General features: G+C 50.8%; 1 protein-coding gene across 8 annotated transcripts in view; it reads left to right on the top strand.

Moving 5' to 3' along the window:
• EPS15L1 (epidermal growth factor receptor pathway substrate 15 like 1) overlaps positions 1-24,173 on the top strand; it is a 117,141-nt gene that overhangs the window by 76,997 nt on the left and 15,971 nt on the right. For 3 of the 8 annotated variants that reach the window (XM_054465873.2, XM_063658749.1, XM_054465875.2), the window contains 5 exons: positions 848-898; positions 2,360-2,496; positions 8,567-8,627; positions 9,583-9,665; positions 18,040-18,172. In XM_054465873.2, coding sequence (XP_054321848.1) covers positions 848-898; positions 2,360-2,496; positions 8,567-8,627; positions 9,583-9,665; positions 18,040-18,172 — 465 coding nt within the window. Of the gene's footprint in view, positions 1-847; positions 899-2,359; positions 2,497-8,566; positions 8,628-9,582; positions 9,666-11,163; positions 11,822-18,039; positions 18,173-24,173 lie in introns of those variants that run through there. The other 5 variants (XM_063658750.1, XM_054465874.2, XM_054465879.2 and 2 more) reach the window with 3 other exon arrangements.

Genomic DNA, 24,173 nt, shown 5'->3' with positions numbered 1-24,173 from the left:
AAGACCCACATTTGAAGGCAGCTTGGCCAGCCCCCTTCAACTCTTCAGTACTTCAGTTTCCTAATCCCTCAGCAGGTTAATAAATTTCCTCCTTGCTCACCTCACAGGGTTGATAAAATAATCAGAGCTAGTAATGATCATGAAAGTACCTGGCAAACCATGGATTCCTACATAAACCTAAGGTCTGGATAATTTTAGGAGTCTATCCAGAGCCACACCTGAGTCAAGAATAACTAAGAATTCCAGAAACAAGGTTTCCAAGTTTCTCTCCATGTTTCAGAGCAAAACAGTATTTCCAGGAGGAAGGCTCTCTACATTTCTGAGAAAGACACAGGTGGGGAGAGGGCAGTGGGAGCTTGAGCTTCAGCTTGGGGTTGAAGCCTGCCGGGTCTGAGAGGTGAATCCGGCAGCCCCTGAAGCCCAGGGGTGCCACCGCCTTATTGCTGCAGGGCCGGTGATGAAGTGAGGGACAGCCCAGGGTCCTATGTCCTCTTACCCAGGGAGGTGGCAGACAGATGGGATAAAGGAAACCCAGCATGAGAAGAGAGGAGTGGATTCTAGCCCACTGTGTGTCTTCCCCAACTCCAGTCTGTGTGGGACAGCCAGCAGTACCTTCCTTCTCATCTTAAACATTCTAGCCAGAAACAGCTGCCTCCTCCAGGTCCACCTTTTTGATTTGCCAAGGTTTTGAGGGCAGGTGGATAGTAGAGAAGGAATTAACATTCTCTCCCTACACTGGAGGAGTAGAAGGCAATGAAAGGCCTGGCAGGTGGGTGGCTGTGTCCAAGGGCCCGGCCCGCGTCCTGTGCCCTAGAGCTAATAAGGGTTTCTCTCCTCTTCCACCCAGGCGACCCGTTCCAGAATGACCCCTTTGCAGAACAGCAGACAACTTCAACAGGTAAAATTCAGTGTTTCCCGGACCAGTCTTTAGACTATGTCCAGTCCTGGCTCAGAAGTCATACGTGATGGGACTTGTGTCCACATACACTGGGGATGGCAGCCATGTAACTGGGAAGGACGGCCGTCCATCCATGTTGCACCCATTCTCGGTCCTGTTCCCTTCTGGAGGTGGCTCCCCTCCCCAGGTTCAGTCACTACCTGCACCCCACCCTGGAGTGTGGTGGGATTACATTGCTTGCTAATTTATTTATTTTATTTTTTGAGACGGAATCTTGCTCTGCCACCCAGGCTGGAGTGCAGTGGTGTGATCTTGGCTCACTGCAACCCCTGCCTCCCGAGTTGAAGTGATTCTTCTGCCTCAGCCTCCCGATTAGCTAGGACTACAGGTGCCCACCACCATGCCCAGCTAATTTTTGTATTTTTTAGTTGAGACGGTGTTTCACCGTGTTGGCCAGGCTCGTCTCAAACTCTTGACCTCAGGTGATCTGCCCACCTTGGTCTCCCAAAGTGCTGGGATGACAGGCGTGAGCCACCATGCCTGACTGATTTATTTTTTTTCAGGTGAAATTTATGTAACATAAAAGTCACTGTTTTAAAGCATCCAATTCAGTGGTATTGAGCACACTCACAGTGTTGTGCAATGATCACCTTCATCTAGTTCCACAACATTCTCATCCCCCCAAAAGGAGACCCCATCCCCATCAGCAGTCACTCCCCATTCCCTCCCCCAACCCCTGGCACCCACCAACCTATTTTCTGTCTCTATGGATTTACCTGCATTGTTTATTATTATTATTATTATTATTATATCCAGCTCCTGCAGGATATATTATTTTATTTATTTATTTAGAGATGGGGTTTTACTCTGTTTCCCAGGCTGGAGTGCAGTGGCACAATTATAGCTCAGTGCAGCCTTGACCTCCTGGGCTCAAGCAGCCTTTCTGCTTCAGCCTCCTTAGTAGCTGATACTACAGGCACGTGCCACCACACTTGGCTAATTTTTTATTTTCATTTTTTTACAAGTGGGAGTCTCTCTATGTTGCCCATGCTGGTCTTGAACTCCTGGCCTCAAATGATCCTCCTATCTCAGCCTCCTAAAATGGTGGGATTACAGGCATGAGCCACTGTGCCTGGCCAGGATATTATTTTTAAAGTCAATTTTATTTAGTGGTATAATTTACACAGAACAAAATTCACCCATTTTACTATGTAATGAGTTTCAATAAATACGCACGGTTGTGTGCAATTTGAGAACACTTCTGTCATTCCTGAGTCCCCTTTGTTGTCACCCTCCACCCTCTCCCCAGGGTCCCCTGGCCACCACCGTCCTGTTTTCCGTCACTAGCATTCTTACCTTTCTAGAATTTCATGTAAACAGCATCATTCTGTGATGTGTTCTTTTATGCCTGGGTTCTTTCACTCGGTATAATGTTTACTTACAGGGCATTTTTCCTTCTAGATCCATTTGGAGGAGACCCTTTCAAAGAAAGTGACCCATTCCGTGGCTCTGCCACTGACGACTTCTTCAAGAAACAGACAAAGAATGACCCATTTACCTCGGACCCATTCACGAAAAACCCTTCCTTACCTTCGAAGGTGAGTGGGGTGGGACGTTGCCTGAGAGAGCTGCGTGCCTGCTCTGTGTGTGTAAGGCCTTCCCGAAGGCCCCCTTCCCTTCGTGGAGCGTACGTGGTGCCTGCGAGTGTGGGCCATAGTGCCTGTTCTCCGGGAGCTGGTATCCCAGGCTGATTTCATTCCTGCCAAGTGAGGGAGCTCTCTGGCCTAGTCACTGCAGTGACTCATCTTGTGAGCCTCAAGGTGCAGTTAGCGGTCCAGTGGCCCTACGTCGGGGCAAAGAGGATGTCACCCATAGTTCTTATTTCTCTATCCCCATTCCTACCCCTCAACTCTAGTCATCTGCCCCCACTGCCCCTTCATCTCCCAAAAAAGACTAAATCACACAAGCACCACATGCTTGTACGGACCTGGCCACCCTGCACGGTCCTTGTAACACACAGCACTGGTAGGGACCTTAGAGTCACATTTGGTAGGTGCCCCCGTCATGGCAGGAGTAAGTGCAGGCGTCTCAGCCCGGCTGCCTTGCCTGGTGTCTCCTGAGAGCATCAGCCAACTCTGACCCTCACAGTTTCCAACTCCAGCATACCTGTGCTCCCATCCCCAGGCGCGGCAGACACCGGGTATTTTGCACATTATGCCCAAGAGATTGGGTTAAATAGGTGTAAACTTGGATTTCAAAACCAAAAAAAAAAAAAAAAAAGCAGCCTCTGGTGATGGAGGAGAGGATTTTCACGATGGAGTGAGCGTGCTTCGTAGCCTTCCTCCATTTTCTAGGCTGCAACCCAGGCCCGGGGCCTGCTCAGAGACGGGCACTCATCCCTCCTTCTCAGGGCTCCTGCTGCCCTGGTGCCCACCTCGCTCACTCCCTGTGGACCTTTTGGTCTTTAGCGCTTGAAGCTCCTTGAAGGCAAAGATTCATTTGCAGTGTTTTCTTATTGGCCCCTTTTTAATGTCCTTAAGACCTGTAGTGAGAATTTCCCTGACATTCCTGGTATTGGTGATCTGTTTACCAATTTCATTGACCTTTCCCATAACCAGCTTTTGGCTTCATTTTTCTCTACTGCTTGTTTTCTATTGCATTGATTTTCTCTTTTCTATTTCTGTTTTATTCCATTTCCTTACTCCTATTTATTTGGGGTTTACTTTGCTCTTCTAACGTCTTAAGATCCAACCTTCGTTCATTGATTTTAGACTTCATTTTCTAGTACAGGCGGTCCCTGACTTAACGATGGTTCAACTTACAGTTTTTTGACATTACAATAGTTTTATCGAGATGCAGTCCCATCATAAGTCAAGGAGTGTCTGGACTTAAGTTGGTTTGACTTCTGATTTTTTTGCTTTGTGATGGGTTTATTGGGATATTACGTACATTTTTGACTAAAAATATTTTCAACTTACAGTGGGTTTATCAGGATGTAACCCCATGGTAAGTCAAGGAGCATCTGTATAAATTTAAAGCAACATATTTCCCTTAAGCACTGCTTTACATGTATTTCATATATTTGAATACTTTGTCTCTTCATTGCCATTCAGTTTTGAGATATTTCCCAGTTTCCCTTGTGAATTCTGTTTACTCATGGATTATTTAAAAGTGTGTTCTTTCATTTCCAGATACTTGGCTTCTTCTAGGTATATTATAATACTGTTATTATTGATTTTTAATTAAATTTGTTATTTGAGAACATATTCTGTATGTTTTCAATACCTTCACATTAATCAAGGCTTGTTGTTTATGGCCTATGTTCGTGAACAAACCATGTACACTTGAGAAGAATGTGTATCTAGTTGTTGGGTGTAATACTCTACAAATGGCAGTGAGGTTGAGGTTCCTGATAGTGTTCAGATTATCTGTGTCTTCATTGTTTGTTTTTTAGTCCTACCAATGGCTGAGAGAGAGGCGTTAAACATTCTCCTATGACTGTGGAATTGTTCATACTGCACTTTAATTTGATCAAGTTCTGCTTTGTGTATTTTGAAGCTTTGTCAGGTGCATAGATGTTTATGATTGTTGTGTCTTTCTGACACAACCACCTTTTTATCATTATAAAAGACTCCCATTTGATCTCTGGTAATGTTCTTTGTCTTGAAGTCTGTTTTATCACTTCATTCTCCTCATGTTATTCACTACATGATACGTCATTTTTCAACCATTTACTTTCAACTTACCTGGGTCTTTAAAACTGATAGGTGTCTTTTGTAACTAGCATAGTGTTGGGGCTTGCTTTTTTTTTTTTTAATCCAGTCAGAAGTCCCTGCCTTGTAAGTGGAATGTTTAGTCCATTAACATTTAATGTAATTATTGATATGATTTAAGTCTACTATTTTATTATTTGCTTGCTTTTTATCCCATGTTTTGTTTCCTGCTTTCTTTTGGATTGTTTGAATGTTTTTTTGAATTCTGTCTATTGGCCTTTTATTATTTTAATCATACCTCTTTTAATGATTGTTTAGAGGTTGCTTTAGGAAATATCGTGTACAGTTTTAACTTTTCATAGTCTACTTGAGGTTAGTATTGTATTATCTCATGTAAAATGTAGAAAACTTGCAACCATGTAGGTCCATTTGTCCACCCACCCTTGCAGCCAGCTTGTCTTATGTTATAGCCATCATGTGAATATCATACATCTAAATACATTAGAAATTCCATAAGACTGTTACAATTTTTGTATTAATCCATTGTGGGTATTTTAAGGAAAGAGGAAAAAAGTAGTCATTTAGTTTTACCCAAATATGTACCATTTTTGATACTCTTCATTTGTTTCTGAAGATTGGTTTTCCCTCCATTATCATTTTCCTTCAGCCTAAAGAACTTTCTTTAGCACTTCTTATAGCTCAGGTCGACTGTGTTGTCATTTTTTTATTCTTAGTTTTGAAACAGAGTCTCACTCTGTTGCCCAGGCTGAAGTGCAGTGGTGTGATCTTGGCTCACTCCAGCCTCAACCTCCTGGGCTCAAGCAATTCTCCCACCTCATCCTACCAAGTTGCTGGGACCACAGGCGTGCACCTCCACACCCAGCTATTTTTTTATTTTTTGTAGAGATGGGATTTCCATATGTTGGCCAGGCTGCTCTCAAACTCCTAGGCTCAAGCAATCCTCATGCCTCAGCCCCTTCAAAGTGCTGGGATCACAGGCTTGAGTCACTTCACCCAGCTATTATTCTTTTTTTTTTTTTTTTTTTTTTCCAACCTCCGCCTCCCAGGTTCAAGCGATTTCTGGCTAATTTTTGTATTTTTAATGGAGACAGAGTTTCACCATGTTGGCCAGGCTGGTCTTGACCTCCTGAACTCAAGTGATCTGCCCGCCTCGTCCTCCCAAAGTGCTAGAATTACAGGCATGAGCCACTGTGCCGGGCCTGTTGTCATTCTTGAAGGACATTGTGTTTGATGTAGGTTGTTGGGGTTTTGTTTGTTTGTTTAGCACTTTTAGTGTGTTTTTCCACTGCCTTCCAGCCTCCATTGTCCTTAATGAGAAGAGTTGTTTTTTTTTTTTTTTTTTTTTGAGACAGAGTCTTGCTCTGTCGCCCAGGCTGGAGTGCAGTGGCGCGATCTGGGCTCACTGCAAGCTCTGCCTCCCGGGTTCACGCCATTCTCCTGCCTCAGCCTCCCGAGTAGCTGGGACTACAGGCACCTGCCACCATGCCTAGCTAATTTCTTGTATTTTTAGTAGAGATGGGGTTTGACCATGTTAGCCAGGATGGTCTTGATCTTCTGACCTCATGATCTGCCCGCCTTGGCCTCCCAAAGTGCTGGGATTACAGGCATGAGCCACCGTGCCCGGTGGAGAGGAGTATTCTTTCAGGTCATTGTTATCCTGTATGTAATAGATGGTTTTTCTCTGGCTACTTTCAAGATTCTCTGTTTATCTTTGGTTTTCATAGTTTTTGAAGTTTCTGGGTGTAGTTTTCTTGGTGTTTATACTGTTTAGGCTTTGCTCAGCTTCTTGAATCTGTAAATTATGCTTTTCAACAAATTTGGTAGGTTTTCATTGCCGGGTTCGGTGGCTCATTCCTGTAATCCCAGCACTTTGGGAGGCTAGGCAGGTGTATCACTTGAGGCCAGGAGTTCGAGACCAGCCTGGCCAACGTGGTGAAACCCCATCTCTACTAAAAATACAAAAATTAGCCAGGTGTGGTGGTGCACACTTGTAATCCCAGCTACTTGGGAGGCTGAGGCAGGAGAATCGCTTGAACCTGGGAGTCAGAGGTTGCAGTGAGCTGAGATTGCACCACTGTGCTCCAGCCTGGGTGACAGAGTGAGACTCCATCTCAAAACAACAAAACAAATTTGGTAAGCTTTCAGCTGTCAGTTCTGCTAATTTGTTTTTTCTGCTCCATTTTCTCTCCCCTCTCTTTCTGGGATTCCAGTTACATGGATGTGAGACCCTTTGTTATTGTCCCACAGGTTCCTGAGGCTCTATTTATTTTTTTATTTTTTCATTCTTTTTTCTCCTTTTTCTTCAGATGAGTAATTTCTGCTGCTCTGTTTTCAACTTCACTTACTCTTCTATTCTTGGTTATTTAGCTAACCTAATGAAGGGTTTTTTTTGTTTGTTTGAGACAGAGTCTCGCTCTTTCGCCCAGGCTGGAGTGCAGTGGCGTGATCTCAGCTCACTGCAACCTCCACCTCCTGGGTTCAAGCTATTCTCCTGCCTCAGCCTCCTGAGTTGCTGGGATTACAGGCATGCACCACCAAGCCTGGCTTACTTATTTATTTATTTTTGAGACGGAGTTTCACTCTTGTTGTCCAGGCTGGAGTACAATGGCATAATCTCGGCTCACTGCAACCTCCGCCTCCTGGGTTCAAGCGATTCTCCTGCCTCGACCTCCCAAGTAGCTGGGATTACAGGCGTCCACCAACACGCCCGGCTAATTTTTTATATTTTTAGTAGAAACGGGTTTTATCATATTGGCCAGGCTGGTCTCGAACTCCTGACCTCAGGTGATCCACTTGCCTCAGCCCCCAAAGTGCTGGGATTACAGGTGTGAGGTACTGTGCCTGGCCCGCCTGGCTAATTTTTGTATTTTTTAGTAGAGACGGGGTTTTGCCATGTTGTCCAGGCTGGTCTTGAACTCCTGACCTTGGGTGATCCACCGACCCCGGTGATGAAGTTTTTATTGTAGATACACTTTTTCAGTTCCGGAACTTTCATTTATTTCTTTTGTATACTTTCTATTTCTCTTCTAAGGTCACCTGTGTTTTCACTCATTTTAAGTGTATTTTCCTTTTCCTCATTCAGCACAGTTATAATCACCGTTTTAAGTTGTCCCTGTCTCAGAGTTCTACCATCTGGGTTATTTTGAGATTGGCTACACTGATTGTCTTTTCCAGTGAGAGTTGGTCACATTTTTCCAGTTCTTTGTATGTTTAGAAATGTATCTGATACATGGTGAGCGTTCTGTGTAGAGACTGTAGTCTGTTTTCTCCAAAGAGCAGGAACGGATTTGTTTCATCAGGCAGTTAACTTGGTGCCACTCACACTGCAGACACTCACCAGCAGATGGCAGAAGCTCCAATCCCAGCTCAGGTCTTGTGGCCTCAGCTACAGGCTGCCTTGAGTCCCCCCAGGCTTGCGTGGGCAGGGTCCAGCCTGAGACTTGGGGGAGAGTGGATCATGAAGTTCAGGGCTTGCATCTCTGCCCCTCCATCCCGATTCCCCTCCCTTTCCCCTGGGAGTGGTTGTCTCCAGGCTCCATCCTCTGGTGTTCAGATTCTACCAGAATCTTAGGCACCCGCACTGTGCACTCCTGCTGTAGCTGGTGGAATGGAAACTCAGCCTCCTGCTGTGTTCTTCTGCCGCATTCAAATTCTCCTCCAAAGTCTTCTCCCTGCCTTGTTCGCTTCCCAGCCTTCAGGCCACTGCTTTTTGTATTTGTAATTTTGGGGGTATTCCGTCCAGGTTGATAGGTGCTGTCTGCAGGAGGGTTGATCTGTTGGGATTTTACTCTGCCTGGGTTGAGTTTTAATCATTCCACTTTCCCTCTGGCCCAGCAATGGATGTTGTACATCGATGTCAGGAAGGTCTGGTTGAATGAATGGGTGATGGAACCAACGAACTGCTTTTTACTCTTTCCTCTCTCCTTTCACTCAGCTCGACCCCTTCGAATCCAGTGATCCCTTTTCGTCCTCCAGTGTCTCCTCAAAAGGATCAGGTGAGACCCATGGCTTATTTTTCTTCGTGACTATTCCTTGGGCAGTAGCAGAGCTCCCCCACAGTTAACACTTTCACTCCCAAAGCCAGCGTGGCCTCTATGTTTGTGTCATCAGTCAGTGGCACCCAGATCCTGGCCTGAGCCTATTAGGCCAAAACAAGCACCCCCTGCTGCTCCCCTTCCTGGGCACGTGCTGGCATCTTTCTGGAAAGGAATTTTGGCAGTAGGAATTCAGTAATAGCACCAGTGATATTAACTACTGTTTACTCCTCCTTATAAATCTTTGGTTTGTATCTTTGGGTTTTCTCCCTAAAAGAAATCCAGAATTTGACCCCAGGTACTGGCCTATGTTGTGGGTTCTGTGTTTGAAGGAACCTCATCTCACAGTGTAGAGCTCGCAGATGCACGCTCGAGCCTTTATGCAATGGGAGCATCTGTGGACACCCCCTTTCTTTTGGGAACAGGCCCCGCTTGGTCCTGCAGCTTGCATGGGGCGGGTAGCAGGGTTTGGTATCATAGGCGAGTGTATCCAGTACTCTAGGCAAATCCCTTCCAGGTTAGAGGAGAAAACACAGCAAAAACCTCTATCCAAAGACACTGCCCTGCATAAATTGTGTGGGTGGCAGGTCGCCCTGGAGTTGCTCCTCTCCTCCTGACCCATTGAGACCCAGTGGGACCCAGGGGCCATGCCCCTATGGCAACTTGTCACTCTTCTGATGACCGTGAATGATGCTGGCCCTCCCAGAGTGGTCGTCACAGTGAGAAATCGTCTCACCACGCCAGAGTGGGCAGGGAGGCCTTGCTGAGGGACCTTCATGCAGACACACGTGTCTAATGAATAAATGCAGCCTTCCTGAGTCTCCTGGTTCAGGGGCCATCTAGCATTTTCCCTCCACCCCAGAAGGCATGTTCTCTTAAAGACCTGTAACTCTGACTTTGTTGGTGCTGATTGCAGATCCCTTTGGAACCTTAGATCCCTTCGGAAGTGGGTCCTTCAATAGTGCTGAAGGCTTTGCTGACTTCAGCCAGATGTCCAAGGTAAAGCCCCTCCACGGAGCCCCCGCGCCTCTGCTAGTGTCTTTGTGCCTCTTGTCATGGTGTGGGCTGCCAGGCGTAATTGTTCATGTCACGTATGTATCTCCCCGGCACCTTTCAAACACAAGGTCAGGTCTGGAAAGCATCCATGGCTGTGATCCAATGCACTGCAGTCCCTCGGGGTGAGCCCTGACCCCTCCCAGTGGCATAGGTGCCCTGGGCTCCCCTGGCTCCCACTGGTGTCTGACGACCATCAGGTCTCAGACGGTGAAGTCATTGCCATAGCCGAATAGAAACTCGAGAAGGCGTTGGGCACAGGTGTCTTGAGAGGGCCATGGGCAGCAGGCCTGCAGGTGCGAGGCATCCAGGGAAAGTGGGCCAGTGAGTGTTCAGAGTCGCCCATGTGACAGAACTCTCGAGGGGTGTTGAAAAGTGAGGGCCAGTCTCCGTGAATAAATGCAGACAGATCCACAGGTGAGGAGTGAACTGTTGAAGGAGGACAGCGGCGAGGCTGGTTACCAGACTGGACCCATCTGTGTCCGGCCCTCACCGCACGGTGACGTGAACTCACTGTGGCTCTGGTCCCAGACGGCTGTAGGGCTTCTCCAGAGGCTGGCAGTGTGGTTGGAGCTCATCTTTAAGGTAGCATAGAGAATTCAAGAGGAACATCCAGAATGGACAAGTCAAAAAATAACAATAGAAGCCCCTTACGACTGAGGTGCCTTCCGGAAGAAACTGCTGGAAAGTTGGAAATGGGGGCCGTGGTGAGTGGGAAGGAGGCCAGGGCTGAGGCACCATTGTGCTTCCTTGTGAGTTCTATGTTTCCCTGTTTGAGCGAGGAGCGATTTTCTTTGGCAGGAATGAAGGAAAGCAGGTGAGGTGTGTCCCGTCCCTGACACCCGCGTCCACTCAGTCCCTTCTCGGTAGCCCCCAGGCAGGGGCAGATGGGCTCTGTCCTCGGGGGGCTGCAGGGGCCTGCTTTCCTCACGCGTTCCACCTGCAGAGGCCCAGGCATCATCAACGCTGCGGGAAGAGGCAGTGGCCACAAGCAGAACACAGCCCCCCTCCTGGAGCCCATGGCCCAGGTGGTAAGGGGTGGCCAGTGGGGGGGGTCCCCTGGAGCAGCTGGGCCCAGTCCCTGTGAGCGCTGCTGTCAGCCTGAAGGTGGTGAGGGGAGGGAGCCCCGGGAGTACCTGGAAGACGTGTGCCCCAGGCATGAGGCCCCCTCGGGCTCCCCACCCCGCCAGCCCCATGCCCAGGTGCCCCAGGTGCCAGTGTGACTGGGCAGCCTCCCTTGGCTGCCCCGTGTTCACTCAGCTGGTGGAGCAGATGAGTCTCTGAGCATCTTGTGGTTGGCAGCGGTCGCAACTTGTGATCACAGAACACAGATTCCGAGAAGCACTTGAGATTCTGTTCAGGTTTTCAAAGACGTGTGTGTGTGTGTGCCCTGGCGGCGCAGCAGATCCTACTTCTGACCGAGGCAGGATGTGTGTTTACACAGATGAGCCTGGGCAGAGGGAGCCCAGAGGCCCTGGCGTGGCGCCCCCTCCTTCCAGCACACGGAGAAGGCCTCCATCCCTCATATGCCACGCTGTGACACGGTTTGGGACTGGCAGAAGAAGATTTAGGGGCCAGTGCACAGGCTCCTGGGCAGGCGGGAAACCATCTCCCGAAAGCAGAAAACATTGGCCACACGGTGGCAGCAGTCCCTAAGGCAGGTGTCCTGGTCGTTTCTGGTTGTCGCATGTGGACTCCTCTTCCTTTGGGAGGCTGGATCTGTCTTCCTCCTCTCACTGTGAGCAGAGGGAGGGAGAGCTAGCAGACCCTGAGCTAGGGCCGGGATCTAATGACCACTCTCTGCCTCTCCTTGGGCCCTGAAACCAGGGGCTCTTCACACACATGCAGCTGTGATTTCAGAGCCGGTCTCACTTCCTATTGGCGGTGCCGGGCCAGGACAGAGTTGGACAGAGCTGTGGAAAATGGGTCTCCAATACTATCTTGTTTTGATTCCAGCGTTCCGTCAGCTGCCTTCATGACACTTGTACAGCCGCATTCTGAGCTCAACCCTGACCTTGCAGCTCTGTTTTTCCTCTTTGGTTACCTATCTGTTTTTCAAGAACAACATTGTGGATATAAATAAAATGCTAAGGGAAATGAAAGTGGCAAGAAGGTGTTTTTTTTTTTAAAAAAAAACAAAAAAACAAAAAAAAAAAACCATCATCAACTTTTCCTCATCTGAGCAGAGCGGGGAGGCCCTTTTGTAAGTCCCTGAATTGAAGCACCTTACCTCTGCATGGCTTTGCTGAGGAGAGTCACATCTCACAGTCTGATTCTAGAAGTTTCCTTTGGGAGGCTCTTCAGGCCTGCACTCTTAGTTGAGGCCCCACCCTCACCTGAAGAGATTTTTCTAGACAGTATCAAGCCTACGTGACATCAGCTCGCTTTAAAAACAGATTCCCCAAAGTATGTTTCCGGGGAGCATTTGAGAATAAAAACAAGAGTCCAACTTATTTCACCCTCTCCTGCCCTTTAAAAAAAAAAAAAAAAAGCCATCTGTGAAATACTGGGTTAGTCGTCAGCTCATTTTTAGCAACTTCTCAATTGTTTAAAGCTGTGCATTGATATTTAGGGCTGCTGTTTACAAATTCAGTCTTCCGTTTTGAACCAGTTCTTCAACTGGTGAACTCAAACGTGTTTCTCTTAGAGCTGGTTTTCATAGTAGCTTTTTCTGTCTTCCTTTTATTTTAAGCACACTTCACTCCTGCCGAGCCCAGAGAGCCCCTGACAGCTTTACTGAAACCTTTCTAAAAATAGAGACTTTCCTTGAAGCCGCTGCCCAAGTAGGAAAGAGTTGAGTCCCCAAGGAGGCTTCTTGGGAAACTTGAAGTCATGAAAATTGGGATTCGGAAATGACGCGGGCGTTCTGGAGCTTGGAGTGATCTGATTCACTGCGGAGGCAGTGCCAGGCATTTATTGAAAGCCTGTTGCCTCGCAAGTTGCCGATTGGCCTCGTGGGTTTAAACACACATGGGAGACGCCAAGCCGGCTTGGCCCAAGGTGTCCCCGGTCAGCCTGGAGGGTCAGGCGGCTCTGATTTGAGTGTGTCACCAGGTCTTACAACTTTGGATGTCCAGGCTGAGTGTGGTTTTATTGCCCGGGTCCTATTGCGCGACGCAGAGGGTAGAAAGGCTCACTGCAGCCACTGGAACTGAGGCCCCACTCCGAGTCTGGAGATGTGGCCCAGAAGCCAGCACACACCCAGGGAGGACAAGGCCTGGCCGGTCACACCACTTCACATCTAGACCTGCTTGGCTGCCCATCCCAGGCTGCGGGGGACTCGCACGGGCTCTAGGCCCAGGGGCGTGTTCCATGAATGGCAGAAGCACCCACAGGCGGGCCAGTGTTTTTCCCCCATTCTTTCCCAAACAGCCGACTCTAAACGGCCCATTTTAAAGCTAAGCTGCAGGCCAACGCTACCCCTCATGTCTCGGACAGGCCTGGGGACAACTGGGGCAGCAGATGGGGCACTCCCAGATTCCAATCGCAGCTTCGTACTTGATATGATCATTGTCGTGTGGTCCATGTGCCAACTTTATCTAGTGCCAGTGAGTGGACGGATGCCTGTCACATGTCACCTCATTTCCTTTTTGCCGGAGCCCTCCGAGCTCTGTCACTCTTGCCATTTTACAGATGAAGAAACTGAGGCACAGGGTGTTGAGTAGGTGGCAGGGTTGGGGTTCCAGCCTGGGCAGGACAGTCTGCCCAGGACGAGGCCCTGGACCCACCACTGGGGTGGCCCTCGGCAGCTGAGGGCAGCGTCTGGAGGCCCCAGCCTGGGAGGCAGACGATGTGGCAGCCCTGGATCCGCCGCAGACCTGCTGTGTGATTTGGGCAGGCTGTGCCGCCTTTGTGTGCCTCAGTTTCCTTGTGTGTAAGGCAGAGGTGCTGACAGTGGGACCCCCTCCCAGGTCACTGGGCCTATTATTAGGTGAGAAGATCAGCACAGAGCAAGTGTCTCCTGCCTGGGCAGCTTCAGAGGGCGGCGCGAAGCCCAGGGAAGGGATCTGGTGGGGTCATCTGTGCAGGAGCCTTTGGGGCCCCTTCCCCTCCCTGGGGGCACCTGCCACTGTCCTCACTGGGGGGACCTGGAATGGGTAGGCTGCCTCTTAGAGGGGCCACCTCCCTGTTCTGTCTCTGACTGGGCCGAGCACCCTCGACTCTAGGACTACGCAAGGTCTCTGTGACGGGACGCAAGTGGCCCAGATCGATGCATCTCTGTAACTAGATGCTAGAGGCCTAGATGACTGCATCTCTATAACTAGCTGCCAGAGACACAGGTGGCCACATCTCTGACTAGACTCCAGAGGCCTAAACGGCCATGTCTGTGCAACTAAATTCTAGAGACCTAGAGAGTCGCATCTGTGTGACTAGATGCCGGAGCCTTAGACGACCGCATCGGTGTGACTGGAAGCTAGAGCCTCAAATAGCTGTGTCAGTGTGACTAGACACTAGAGCCTTAGATGGCTGCGTCTGTGTGACTAGACCCTGGAACCTTAGATGGCCATGTCAGTGTCACTGGATGCTAGAGCCTTAGATGGCTGCGTGTGTGTGAGTAGACCCTAGAACCTTAGAGGGCCATGTCTCTGTGACTAGACACTAGAGCCTTAGACGGCTGCATTGGTATGAGTAGACGCTAGAAGCCTAGATGGCTGTACCTGCGTGACTAGACACTAAAATCTTAGATGGGTGTGTCTGTGTGACTAGACGCTAGAGCCTTAAATGACCACGTCTGTGTGATTAGACGCCAGAGCCTTAGGTGGCCGTGTCTGTGTGGCTAGATGATGGAGCCTTAGATGGCTGCATTGGTGTAACTAGACACTGGAGCCTTAGATGGCCGCTTTGGTGTGACTAGATGCTGGAGCCTTACATGGCCACATCTGTGTGACTGGATGCTGGAGACTTAGATGGCTGCGTCTGTGTGACTAGACGCTGGAGCCTTAGATGGCTGCATTGGTGTGACTAGGTGCTGGAGCCTTAGATGGCTGCATTGATGTGACTAGACACTGGAGCCTTAGATGGCCGCTTTGGTGTGACTAGATGCTGGAGCCTTACACGGCCACGTCTTTGTGACTAGATGCTGGAGACTTAGATGGCTGTGTCTGTGTGACTAGACGCTGGAGCCTTAGATGGCTGCATTGGTGTGACTCGACGCTGGAGCCTTAGATGGCTGCGTCTGGGCGACTAGATGCTGGAGGCTTAGACGGCAGCATCTGTGTAACTAGATGCCAGAGCCTTAGACAGCTGCATCTGTGTGACTAGACACTGGAGCCTTAGATGGCTGCATCAGTGTGACTAGATGCTAGAGCCTTAGACGGCTGCATCTGTGTGACTAGACGCTGGAGGCTTAGACGGCCACATCTGTGTGACTAGATGCTGGAGCCTTAGACAGCTGCATTGGTGTGAGTGGAAGCTAGAGCCTCAGACAGCTGCATCTGTGTGACTAGACACTGGAGCCTTAGATGGCTGTGTCTGTGTGACTAGGTGCTGGAGCCTTAGATGGCTGCATTGGTGTGACTAGTCTGCAGTCTTAGACAGCCACATCTGTGTGACTAGATGCTGGAGCCTTAGATGGCCACATCTGTATGACTAGATGCTGGAGCCTTAGATGGCTGCATTGGTCTGACCAGGCGCTACAGCCTTAGACGGCCACATCTGTGTGACTAGATGCTGGAGCCTTAGATGGCCGTGTCTGTGTGACTAGATGCTGGAGCCTTAGATGGCCGTGTCTGTGTGACTAGATGCTGGAGCCTTAGATGGCCACGTCTGTGTGACTAGATGCTGGAGCCTTAGACAGCTGCACTGGTGTGACTGGACACTGTAGCCTTAGACGGTCGCGTCTGTGTGACTAGACGCTGGAGCCTTAGATGGTTGCATTGGTGTGACTAAACGCTGGAGCCTTAGATGGCCATGTCTGTGTGACTAGACGTTGAAGGCCTAGATGGCCGTGTCAGTGTGACTAGACGCTGGAGCCTTAGTCAGCTGCATCGGTGTGACTAGACACTGGAGGCAGAGGCAGCCATACCTCTAGGACTGTCTGCTGGAGGTGGTGGTAGACCTTTTCCCCCACATCTGCAATTTGTTGCATTCAGATTCTCAAGGGAAACCCTGGGAGTGTGCCTTTGTGCTCTTGACCTGTTCTCTGTCTCTAGGCCTGCCCTGCTGGGGAGAAAGTTAAAGACCCCTGCCCACCCCCCACCTCTGCCCCACTCTGATCTTTCTCTTCTATGCTCTTGGAGGAACACATGATCTTTTTTTATTTATTTATTTTTTTGAGATGGAGTCTCGCTCTGTTGCCCAGGAGTGCTGCCGTGGCGGGATCTCAGCTCACTGCAAGCTCCGCCTCCCAGGTTCACGCCATTCTGCTGCCTCAGCCTCCTGAGTAGCTGGGACTACAGGTGCCCGCCACCACGACCGGCTAATTTTTTGTATTTTTAGTAGAGATGGGGTTTTTCACCATATTAGCTAGGCTGGTCTCCATATCCTGACCTCGTGATCTGCCCGCCTCGGCCTCCCAAAGTGCTGGGATTGCAGGCGCGAGCCACCGCACCCTGCCAGGAACACATGATCATTTTTACCCCTGTTTCTGCCCATTCCTTTTGTTTCCTGTCGCAATGTTATCTCTTTGTCCTATAATTTCCTAGTTATTTTGCATTTTTGTAACAATGTGTTTCTTCTGTTAGTAAAAATGTAGTTATTTTCTATTTTATTACATACTTAATTATTTTCTGTTTTAGTAAGAGTGGTTACTCATCCTTCTTCTGCCCATAGAAAGTGATTTTCTCCCTCCTGGGACACCCCAGCCCCTTCCCTCAGACGCCTGAGATATGCTGGCCCTTCTGTGGCTGTTGGAGACCCTGGCTCCCCTGTGCCTCACCGGCGCTCCAAGTGAGGGACAAGCATCTCCCCAGGTGGCGGCGCTTAGTGTCTGCTTATCACAGGCCTGGAGGCAGCAGGTGCTGGGGAGAGGACTGTGCTTGCCCTCCAGGTGGGAGAGGCCTGGAAGCGCGTCTCTGTGGCTCAGTGAGCAGTGCAGGCGTGGGTGGCAGGAAGCGGCCCCAGGGAGAGCCCTGGGAGGGCTCTGGGGGACGGCCGTGGGGTCCAGCCAGGCTCTGAGCAAGGAGAGGGGTTCCTGGTGGACGAGGTGGGCCGAGTTCCCCAGCAGGAGACCTGAGTGTGCAGGACTTGGAAACAGGAGGCTGAGTCAGCAGCTGGGGAGTCAATGGGTTCTGGGTACTAAGGAGGCATTGTGAGGGGAGGGGTGACTTCAGAGGTGAGCCTGAAAAATCAGGCAGCCGGGGCAGCAATGAAGTCCCTCCATGCCTTAATGAGAGCTTGGAGCTTCCCTATAGGAAGTGCCAACTTACCTACCTACCTGCGAGACATCGCCACATATCTGCCTCCCTGTCTACCACCCACCCGCCTCCCTGTCTCTACCTGCCCATCCATCCATCTACCCACCCGCCATTCATTCGTCCATTAATCCACATATATGTCTATCCATTCATCCAACTACCATTCCATCCATCTACCCACCCACCATCCATTCATCTATCCAGTTGTTATAACTATTTCTGACCGTCTCTCTCTTTAAGCTGGAGGATGTGATCCGATTTGGGTTTGAGACAGCAGGTGTGGGGTGGAAGATGTGGATGGGTGTGATGGAGGCTGGCCGAGGGTCCGGGCCAGAGGTGGTCAGAGCCCAATGGAGGCGGCGTGGGCGTGCTGACCAGTGGGGGTGGGCCGGGCATGTGAGGGTGCGCTCCCACCTGAGGTGCTGCATGTGCAGCCCAGAGGCATGGAGGAGGAAAGTCTGGTGCCAGCTGACCCAGCACCTGGAGCTGTCCATCACTAACTGAAGGCAGTGACCACATCGGCCAGCTCAGTGGGGAGGCGGCACACCAGGGCATGCGCCCAGCACCACAGCCAGCATAGGGGTGAGGGTGGGGGCGTGTCTCTGAAGTGTAAGCAGGAGGCCCAAGGGACCCTGTGTGCCAAGTCCTGGAGTCAGGAAAGACCCAGTGTGCCTCGTGTGGCTGGGGATGCCCTTGGTGCTGGAAGCCTGTGGAGGTATGGGACTGCTCTCTGCCCCCCTATGTTGGGCAGCTCATCACCCACAGGCCAGAGGGTCCCTGCTGTTGAGGGCGGAGGAAAGCATGGGGCTTGAAAGAGACCCCATGTCCAAGCAGGGCCATGTTGTGCAGTCCAGAGGGTAGGAGGCCTTGCCAGGGCCTTTGGAGCATGAGCATCTGTTCAGTGGACATCCGTCACCTTTGTTTTAACAACTATTTTTGCCTCTCTTTCATGTCCTCTCTTACAGCCCCCACCTTCTGGCCCTTTCACCTCCTCCTTGGGAGGGGCAGGATTCTCAGATGACCCCTTTAAAAGTAAACAGGACACTCCTGCTCTGCCTCCGAAGAAACCTGCTCCTCCACGGCCTAAACCGCCCAGCGGTCAGTAAGCTTTCTTCTCTCGCAGCCGCCGCCTGCCGGTGCAGGATGGCGGGGGACCAGGGCCTCCCTGCTCACCAGCCCAGAGTAGCAGCAGATGCCGTGGGACCCTGTGTGGGGAGCAAGAGGGTCCCCCCGGCCCAGCTGCCCAGGTCCATGCAAGTGCTGTGTGTGCGTGGTGTGTGCCTCCTGCCTGCCTGCCCTCGCCCCGTCCTGTGGGCTCCTGGGCTTCTGGCTCTGTATTGGAGTGCACAAAGCCTTGGCCTTAGAGCTCCCCTTGTGGCTGGGGGCGCTTTGTGCGGCCTCCGCCTGAGCATGTCAGTGCCACCCCGACGCCCTGGCTACACTTCAGGAGCCACTCATGGCTGGCAGCCCTGTGGCCACTCTGGCCTCTTCTCTTCTGTCCTTCTCCCTGTCCGTACTCAGGGAGGGCCTGTTGGGGGTGACAGCAGCAGGAGTCACTGCTTGGTCCAGTCCCTCCCCAGCTGCTTCAGGACTGAGAGTGGAGGGAGGGGGAGATTGTCCTTGGTGGCATCTGATGTGAGGAGGCAGGATGGCTCGGGGCTCCCCTCCGCCCCAGGTCGCCCAGGCATCTCAATGCACGGCTCTGAGGAGGGGGCTTCCTACAGGCCCTGCCCCTCTTCCCCATGGCTGGTGCTGCCAATGTCTCCTAGCCTTGGCCCTCGAGGGTCCCCTGAGGATTCTGAAGCCCTTTAAGTCACACGTGGGATTTCTCTCGTGTGACAGAGTTAGGCCGGCGGCCAGTTGGCCAGACTCTCAAACAGAAAGCTATTGCTTCAAGTGGCAGAAGGAGTCACTGCAGCTCCCTGATCCATTTATCTACCTGGTCATTGCCTATTCCATCTGTGCCCCGGTCTGGGACGCCTCCTATTCTCTAACCTCCAGGCAGACTGTTCCCCACACTGTCCCTGAATTGTGGGCAGCCATAGGAGACCTACACACTCCCAGGATCATGCCTTCTGTTACCTGCCTTCACTAGACAGGGCATGCCCCTGAGCCCTTTCCATCAGCTCCAGTGAGGGAAGCGGTGCTCACCCTTCTGCCTGCACTTGCCCCTCCCCTGGAATCTGCCACTGGCCTCACCTTGCAGCCCCTGTGTCATCGCAGGTCCTGGAATGGACCTAGCAGGCTCCGCATGCCCCCAGCTCACTAGTTACGAGTGACCCTCGGTCCTGCACCTGGGCCACCTGTCAGTAGAGGTGAACATAGGGGAAGTTATTTTTAGAATACCGCCTCTCTCCTCCTGTCCCCTGGGCTGGCCATGGCCTTCTTTCAGGAGGATGGGGACCCAGCCCGTAGTGCCCAGGTTGGCTTTCTTGTGGATGAGTCAGGAGAAAAAGTATGACCAAGTATGGGCTGTGTGGATTTAGAGCAGATTTTCTGTGAACTGTTGAGCAGATACAGATGCGTAAAGAGATCATTTCTGTAAGCCACACATCAAAGACATTTACCATCAAGAGGAGGAAAAACAAAACAACAAAGGGACTCCCTTCCATCTGCAAGAGGCCGCCTGTGCCTTACACAGAGGCAGTGGCTCTTTGGGGATCCTTGTTGGCTTCCTGATGGAATGGCAGTGGACCTCTTCACTCTGCCTAAAAGATGGGAACAGAAGCACACACACACATATATATGCATAATCACAATGCATGCACACAGCTGCCACACATGCGTGTGCACATTCCCATGTGCGGCCATGTATTTTTATGCATATATGTGCATGTACACGTGTACGCTCTTGCATGCACACGTGTACCCTGTGTACACACACATCCTCCACACATGCATGCATGCACCTGTTTGCACGTGAACACACGTGCATACAGGTGAGCATGCATTCACATACATACTGCATCACATGAATATTCTCACATGTGCCTGCATGTACGCATATGCGTGCACACACGCACTCTCCCATGCACCCCTCCGTGCACACTCCATGCTTATATGCATCTGTGGACATGTGTGCATATTCTCTTGTCAGCACACACATGCATGCATAGAGGTGAGCAGCATGCACTCACATACTGCATTGTGCATGCCTGCACACACACATGCTCTCATAGATAACAGCTGGGCACGCACACCCTCCATGCTTATATATGTGCATGCATTCGTTGAGACATGCACATATTCACATGTGAACATATACATGCATACAGGTGAGCATTACACAGCTATTGCATAATGCATGCATGCAAACGTGCACACACATGTGCATGCGTGTGTGCTCATACACACCCGGGCATGCACACTCTGTGCTTCCACACGTGTACACACATTTACACACATGTGCACGTATTCTCATATGGGTGCACACACTTGCCGAGCAGTGCCGTATTTGCTGGGCCCTGAGGAGGAGCCATCCCACTCAACAGCTCACAGGTGCAAAACTTCATTTTCAGTGTTTCATGGAAACCGCCACCCCCGCCTCCCCACGTACCTAAACCCGGCGCTGGGTCTGCTTTTGAACTTTCCCTCAGTTATCACCTCCCGTCGTGTCTCCCTCTGCAAGCCTACCCACCCCGCCTTGGCTTCTGCTCTTAGGGTACTGTGGGCTTCGAAAGCAGAAAAGAATGCTTGTTAAAAGTAGAACGTCTGATAACAGGAGTTTGGGTGACTTCCTTGGGCCTGGCTTCAGGGTTGAGGCTTTTTAGGGAGCTGTTGCACAATTTGAGACCCAGGGGGTCCTGGGATCCTTTATTCGTGGCACAGGCCACTGCATCTTTGTTCTGCTGTGGTTGATGGTTGCTGTGCCCCTCGGTGCTCTACAGAAATATATCAACATTGATGAGCCCTTAGGAAGTGCTTGAACAGTTCTTATCTCACTAGGTCCCAGCAAGACCCGTGAGAGAGACAGGCCAGGCCATGCCCATTTCCTGGAAGAGGAAAGCGAGGAGGAGGTCATGGGGGCTCCCCAAGGTCACACAGCAAGGTGGCAGCAGGGCCAGGTCTACACCCAGTGACCTGCCTCCTGCCCCAAGACAGGAGTAACGAGAACCAAGCCATGAGCTTCAGAACATTCTGTAAAACAGTCAATGCATGCGCAGCATTTTAAGTCCGGAGCAACTGCAGATCTATGTGGAGGCCTAAATATTTCTCATTTGATTCTTTTACCCAGAAGCAATGGCTGAACAGAAAAATTCTGCATTGTACACGCTGCTGGGTGGCGGGTACAGACCGTGTGGTGGTTGCCGTTTGAGCTTGCAGCATTATTTGTGCTGTGATTCCATACTAACCTCTAACAATCCAAACACTGCGGTTTACCCAGTGGTTGACCTTTTGATGAGTCACATGTTGGGGAGAAGTGTTTGGCTCTTTGGGGGATTGCAAAGGAAGATGCTTGCCCTACCCTGGCTCTCTGGTCAAGGGAATCGGAGCTGGGCTCTGCACAATTCCCTTCCCGGTTCCTGGCCACACGGCACAGACCCACGTGCAGCCCAGGAGGCCTCTGGTTATGGGCAAGAGCGGTCAGCAGATGAGTGTCGGGTGAAGTCGTGCTCAGAAAGTTCACCAGGAAGACACAAGGCAGATCTCTTGTTTTCTTGGCTTCTTTAAGACAGGAGATAGTGAAGCTAATCTGTGAATTTTTTTTTTTTTTTAAAAGAAAGCATAAAGTCCAGCATTTTCAAACTGCTGGGCTTTATGTTTTCTTAAACAAACAAACCAAAAAAAGCCTTTCTGCCTTTCTTGCTACCCCAGCCTTTTTCCGCTCAGGGAGACCACATGGCCAGCACACAGTGATGGCTGCCTTCCCCTGGCCACCCCAGGGCTTCCCAGATGCATGGGCTTTGCGCGAGATGCGTGGGTCCCAGCATGGCTGAGTGAGGAGGAAGGTGAAATGGGAGCCCCTGTGAGCCTGGCGGTCGAGCTGTGAGCTGGTGGAGATAGACAGACTGACAGAAAGACTGAAGGACTCATAGGCTGTCCAGTGAACAGTCTTAAACATTATGCACACAGCGTGACACCTGCACTCATGGAAATCACAATGAAGGAACAAGCTTTTCTGTCATCTCTCCGCCTGGCACGTGGAACATGTCTGATGTCCCATGCTCCCATCCAGAGTTTGTCCATCCCAGGGCACCCAGAGGTTTCTAGAACCCTGCTAGGCCTCTGTGCCAGGAAATGGCTGATGTGTGAGGCCAGGACAGGAGAACTGAGGCCGCTTCCTTCTGTCCTCTGGGCAGCCAATCCTGCTAGAATCCAGGGGACTGCTTGATCAGGCTGGTTTCTGGACATTGGAGGAAAGGGAGGCCCCGGGTGGGTCACTTAACCTCCCTGAGCCTCAGTTTTCCTGCCTGACCATGGGACCCACTCAGGCCTAGCAGGTGGGCGTGTGGGTGAAGCGCCTTGCACGGTGACATGCTGTATGTGGTCTGTAGCCCCCATCCCCACCCTGCGGCACAGGGACCGGGATGCAGGCTTCTGCAATATGGGCACCTTTTCCAGGAAAGACAGGCTGGGCAGCTGAGGTGGCTGCACACATTCTGGGAGTCATTAATTGGGCCCTTTTCTCCCTGTGGGGTCACAGTTTAGTGGAAATCTTTTCCGTTAAAAAAAGTCAGCATGCAGGGAGTTGAACTTCAAAGAGGGCTCCAGCGTCTTCTGTGGGTCATCGCTCATACAGGACCAAATGTGAGTTTGGGTCTGAGTCACATGTGGCTTTGGTGCTGTCTCTTGTGTTCTAGAGGCTGCAGTTTTCAAATTCCGTGGGAGCTGCTTGTTTTATTTTGTTTAAAGCTCAATTGAGGTGAAATTGACATTTGGTGTGGCCGGCATGCAATGCGGGTGCACAGGCAGACAGGTGTTGACCCGGACAGTCACAGGTGGACCCCTCCACCTGGGAACCTGCAGAGGTTCCTCGAGGGAGAGTTCCGGTCACAGCGTACACCTGAGTAGCCCACAGTTGGCCATCTGCCCTCAAGGCCACATACTCAGTTCTGTCTAGATCTAAGCCAGAAAGTGCACTCTGGGGACCACCAAGGGCCATCCCCTGGGGCATGCATGGAGCTTTGGTGTGGGCACTAAGTTCTTGCCTGGAGGTCTTTTCTAGAAAGGTGTATCAAGGTATTAAATAACCAGCAGGTGTCTGTTTTGGGCAGAAGAAACTGGTTTCTTTCAGGCAGATGCAGTACAGACCCGGCAGGCCGCCGAAACCTGTCAGTTAGAGTTAGGTTAAAGTTAGCCGTGGCACACACCTCCCCCAGGTAAACAATGGTATATTTTCTGCAACGGACCGGAGATCAAGATCAGTCAGAGCTCACCGCTGAAGAGTTTCTAGGTAAAAGTTGTTGATTTGCAAAGAGAGAAACAGATTTTTTTTTTTTTAAGTGCAGGAAACGGCTGTGTGGGTGTCAGTGATTGGGCCTCAGCCCTGCTGCGATAGTGGGATCCTGCGACCAGCCCCACCCTTACCACTTCCTGCCAGCGCGGCCCTGCGTTGCGGTTCCTGCCTGCAGCGCCCGGTGACACCAGCCAGCGCACTTCTACCGCTAACCAGCCAGTCACCTTTAACCTCTCCCCAGTTTAATGATTATTTTATTACTATTAATGACCTTTTCACCTCCTAAACAAAGCTGCATAGGTGATGGTGATGAGCATGTCTTTTCGCCCCCTCCCCACAGTTGCACTAACGAACAGCTTTTACCTAAGTGACATGAGATCCAGTTTAACCAGCGGCTGTCCTGTTTGATTTGAGCAGCTCTCCCAACAAAAGAAGAAGACAAAAGTCATTCTTCCCCTTGCAAACAAACCCCTCCCGTACCTGTGTGTGGCATCTACCCAGGGTGGCCGTGGGTTCTTGACCTCCCTGCCGGGGGTGCCACACAGGATGCAGCCACCGAGGAAGCCGTGAGGTCCTAAGTGCTGCCACCTCTCTCACTTCTCTGAAATGCCAGGCCAATATCGAAACTAGGGCTCAGTGACCTCTACCCATCATGTGCCCATGTGGGTCCCAAAACCTTTTGTTGATTGCACAAGATCCACT

Source organism: Pongo pygmaeus, chromosome 20 (assembly GCF_028885625.2).
Source record: "Pongo pygmaeus isolate AG05252 chromosome 20, NHGRI_mPonPyg2-v2.0_pri, whole genome shotgun sequence".
In the NCBI taxonomy this organism is placed as follows: Eukaryota; Metazoa; Chordata; class Mammalia; order Primates; family Hominidae; genus Pongo; species Pongo pygmaeus.
The sequence above is the reverse complement of the archived record's forward strand: the minus strand, read 5'-3'. Positions and strand labels throughout refer to the sequence as shown.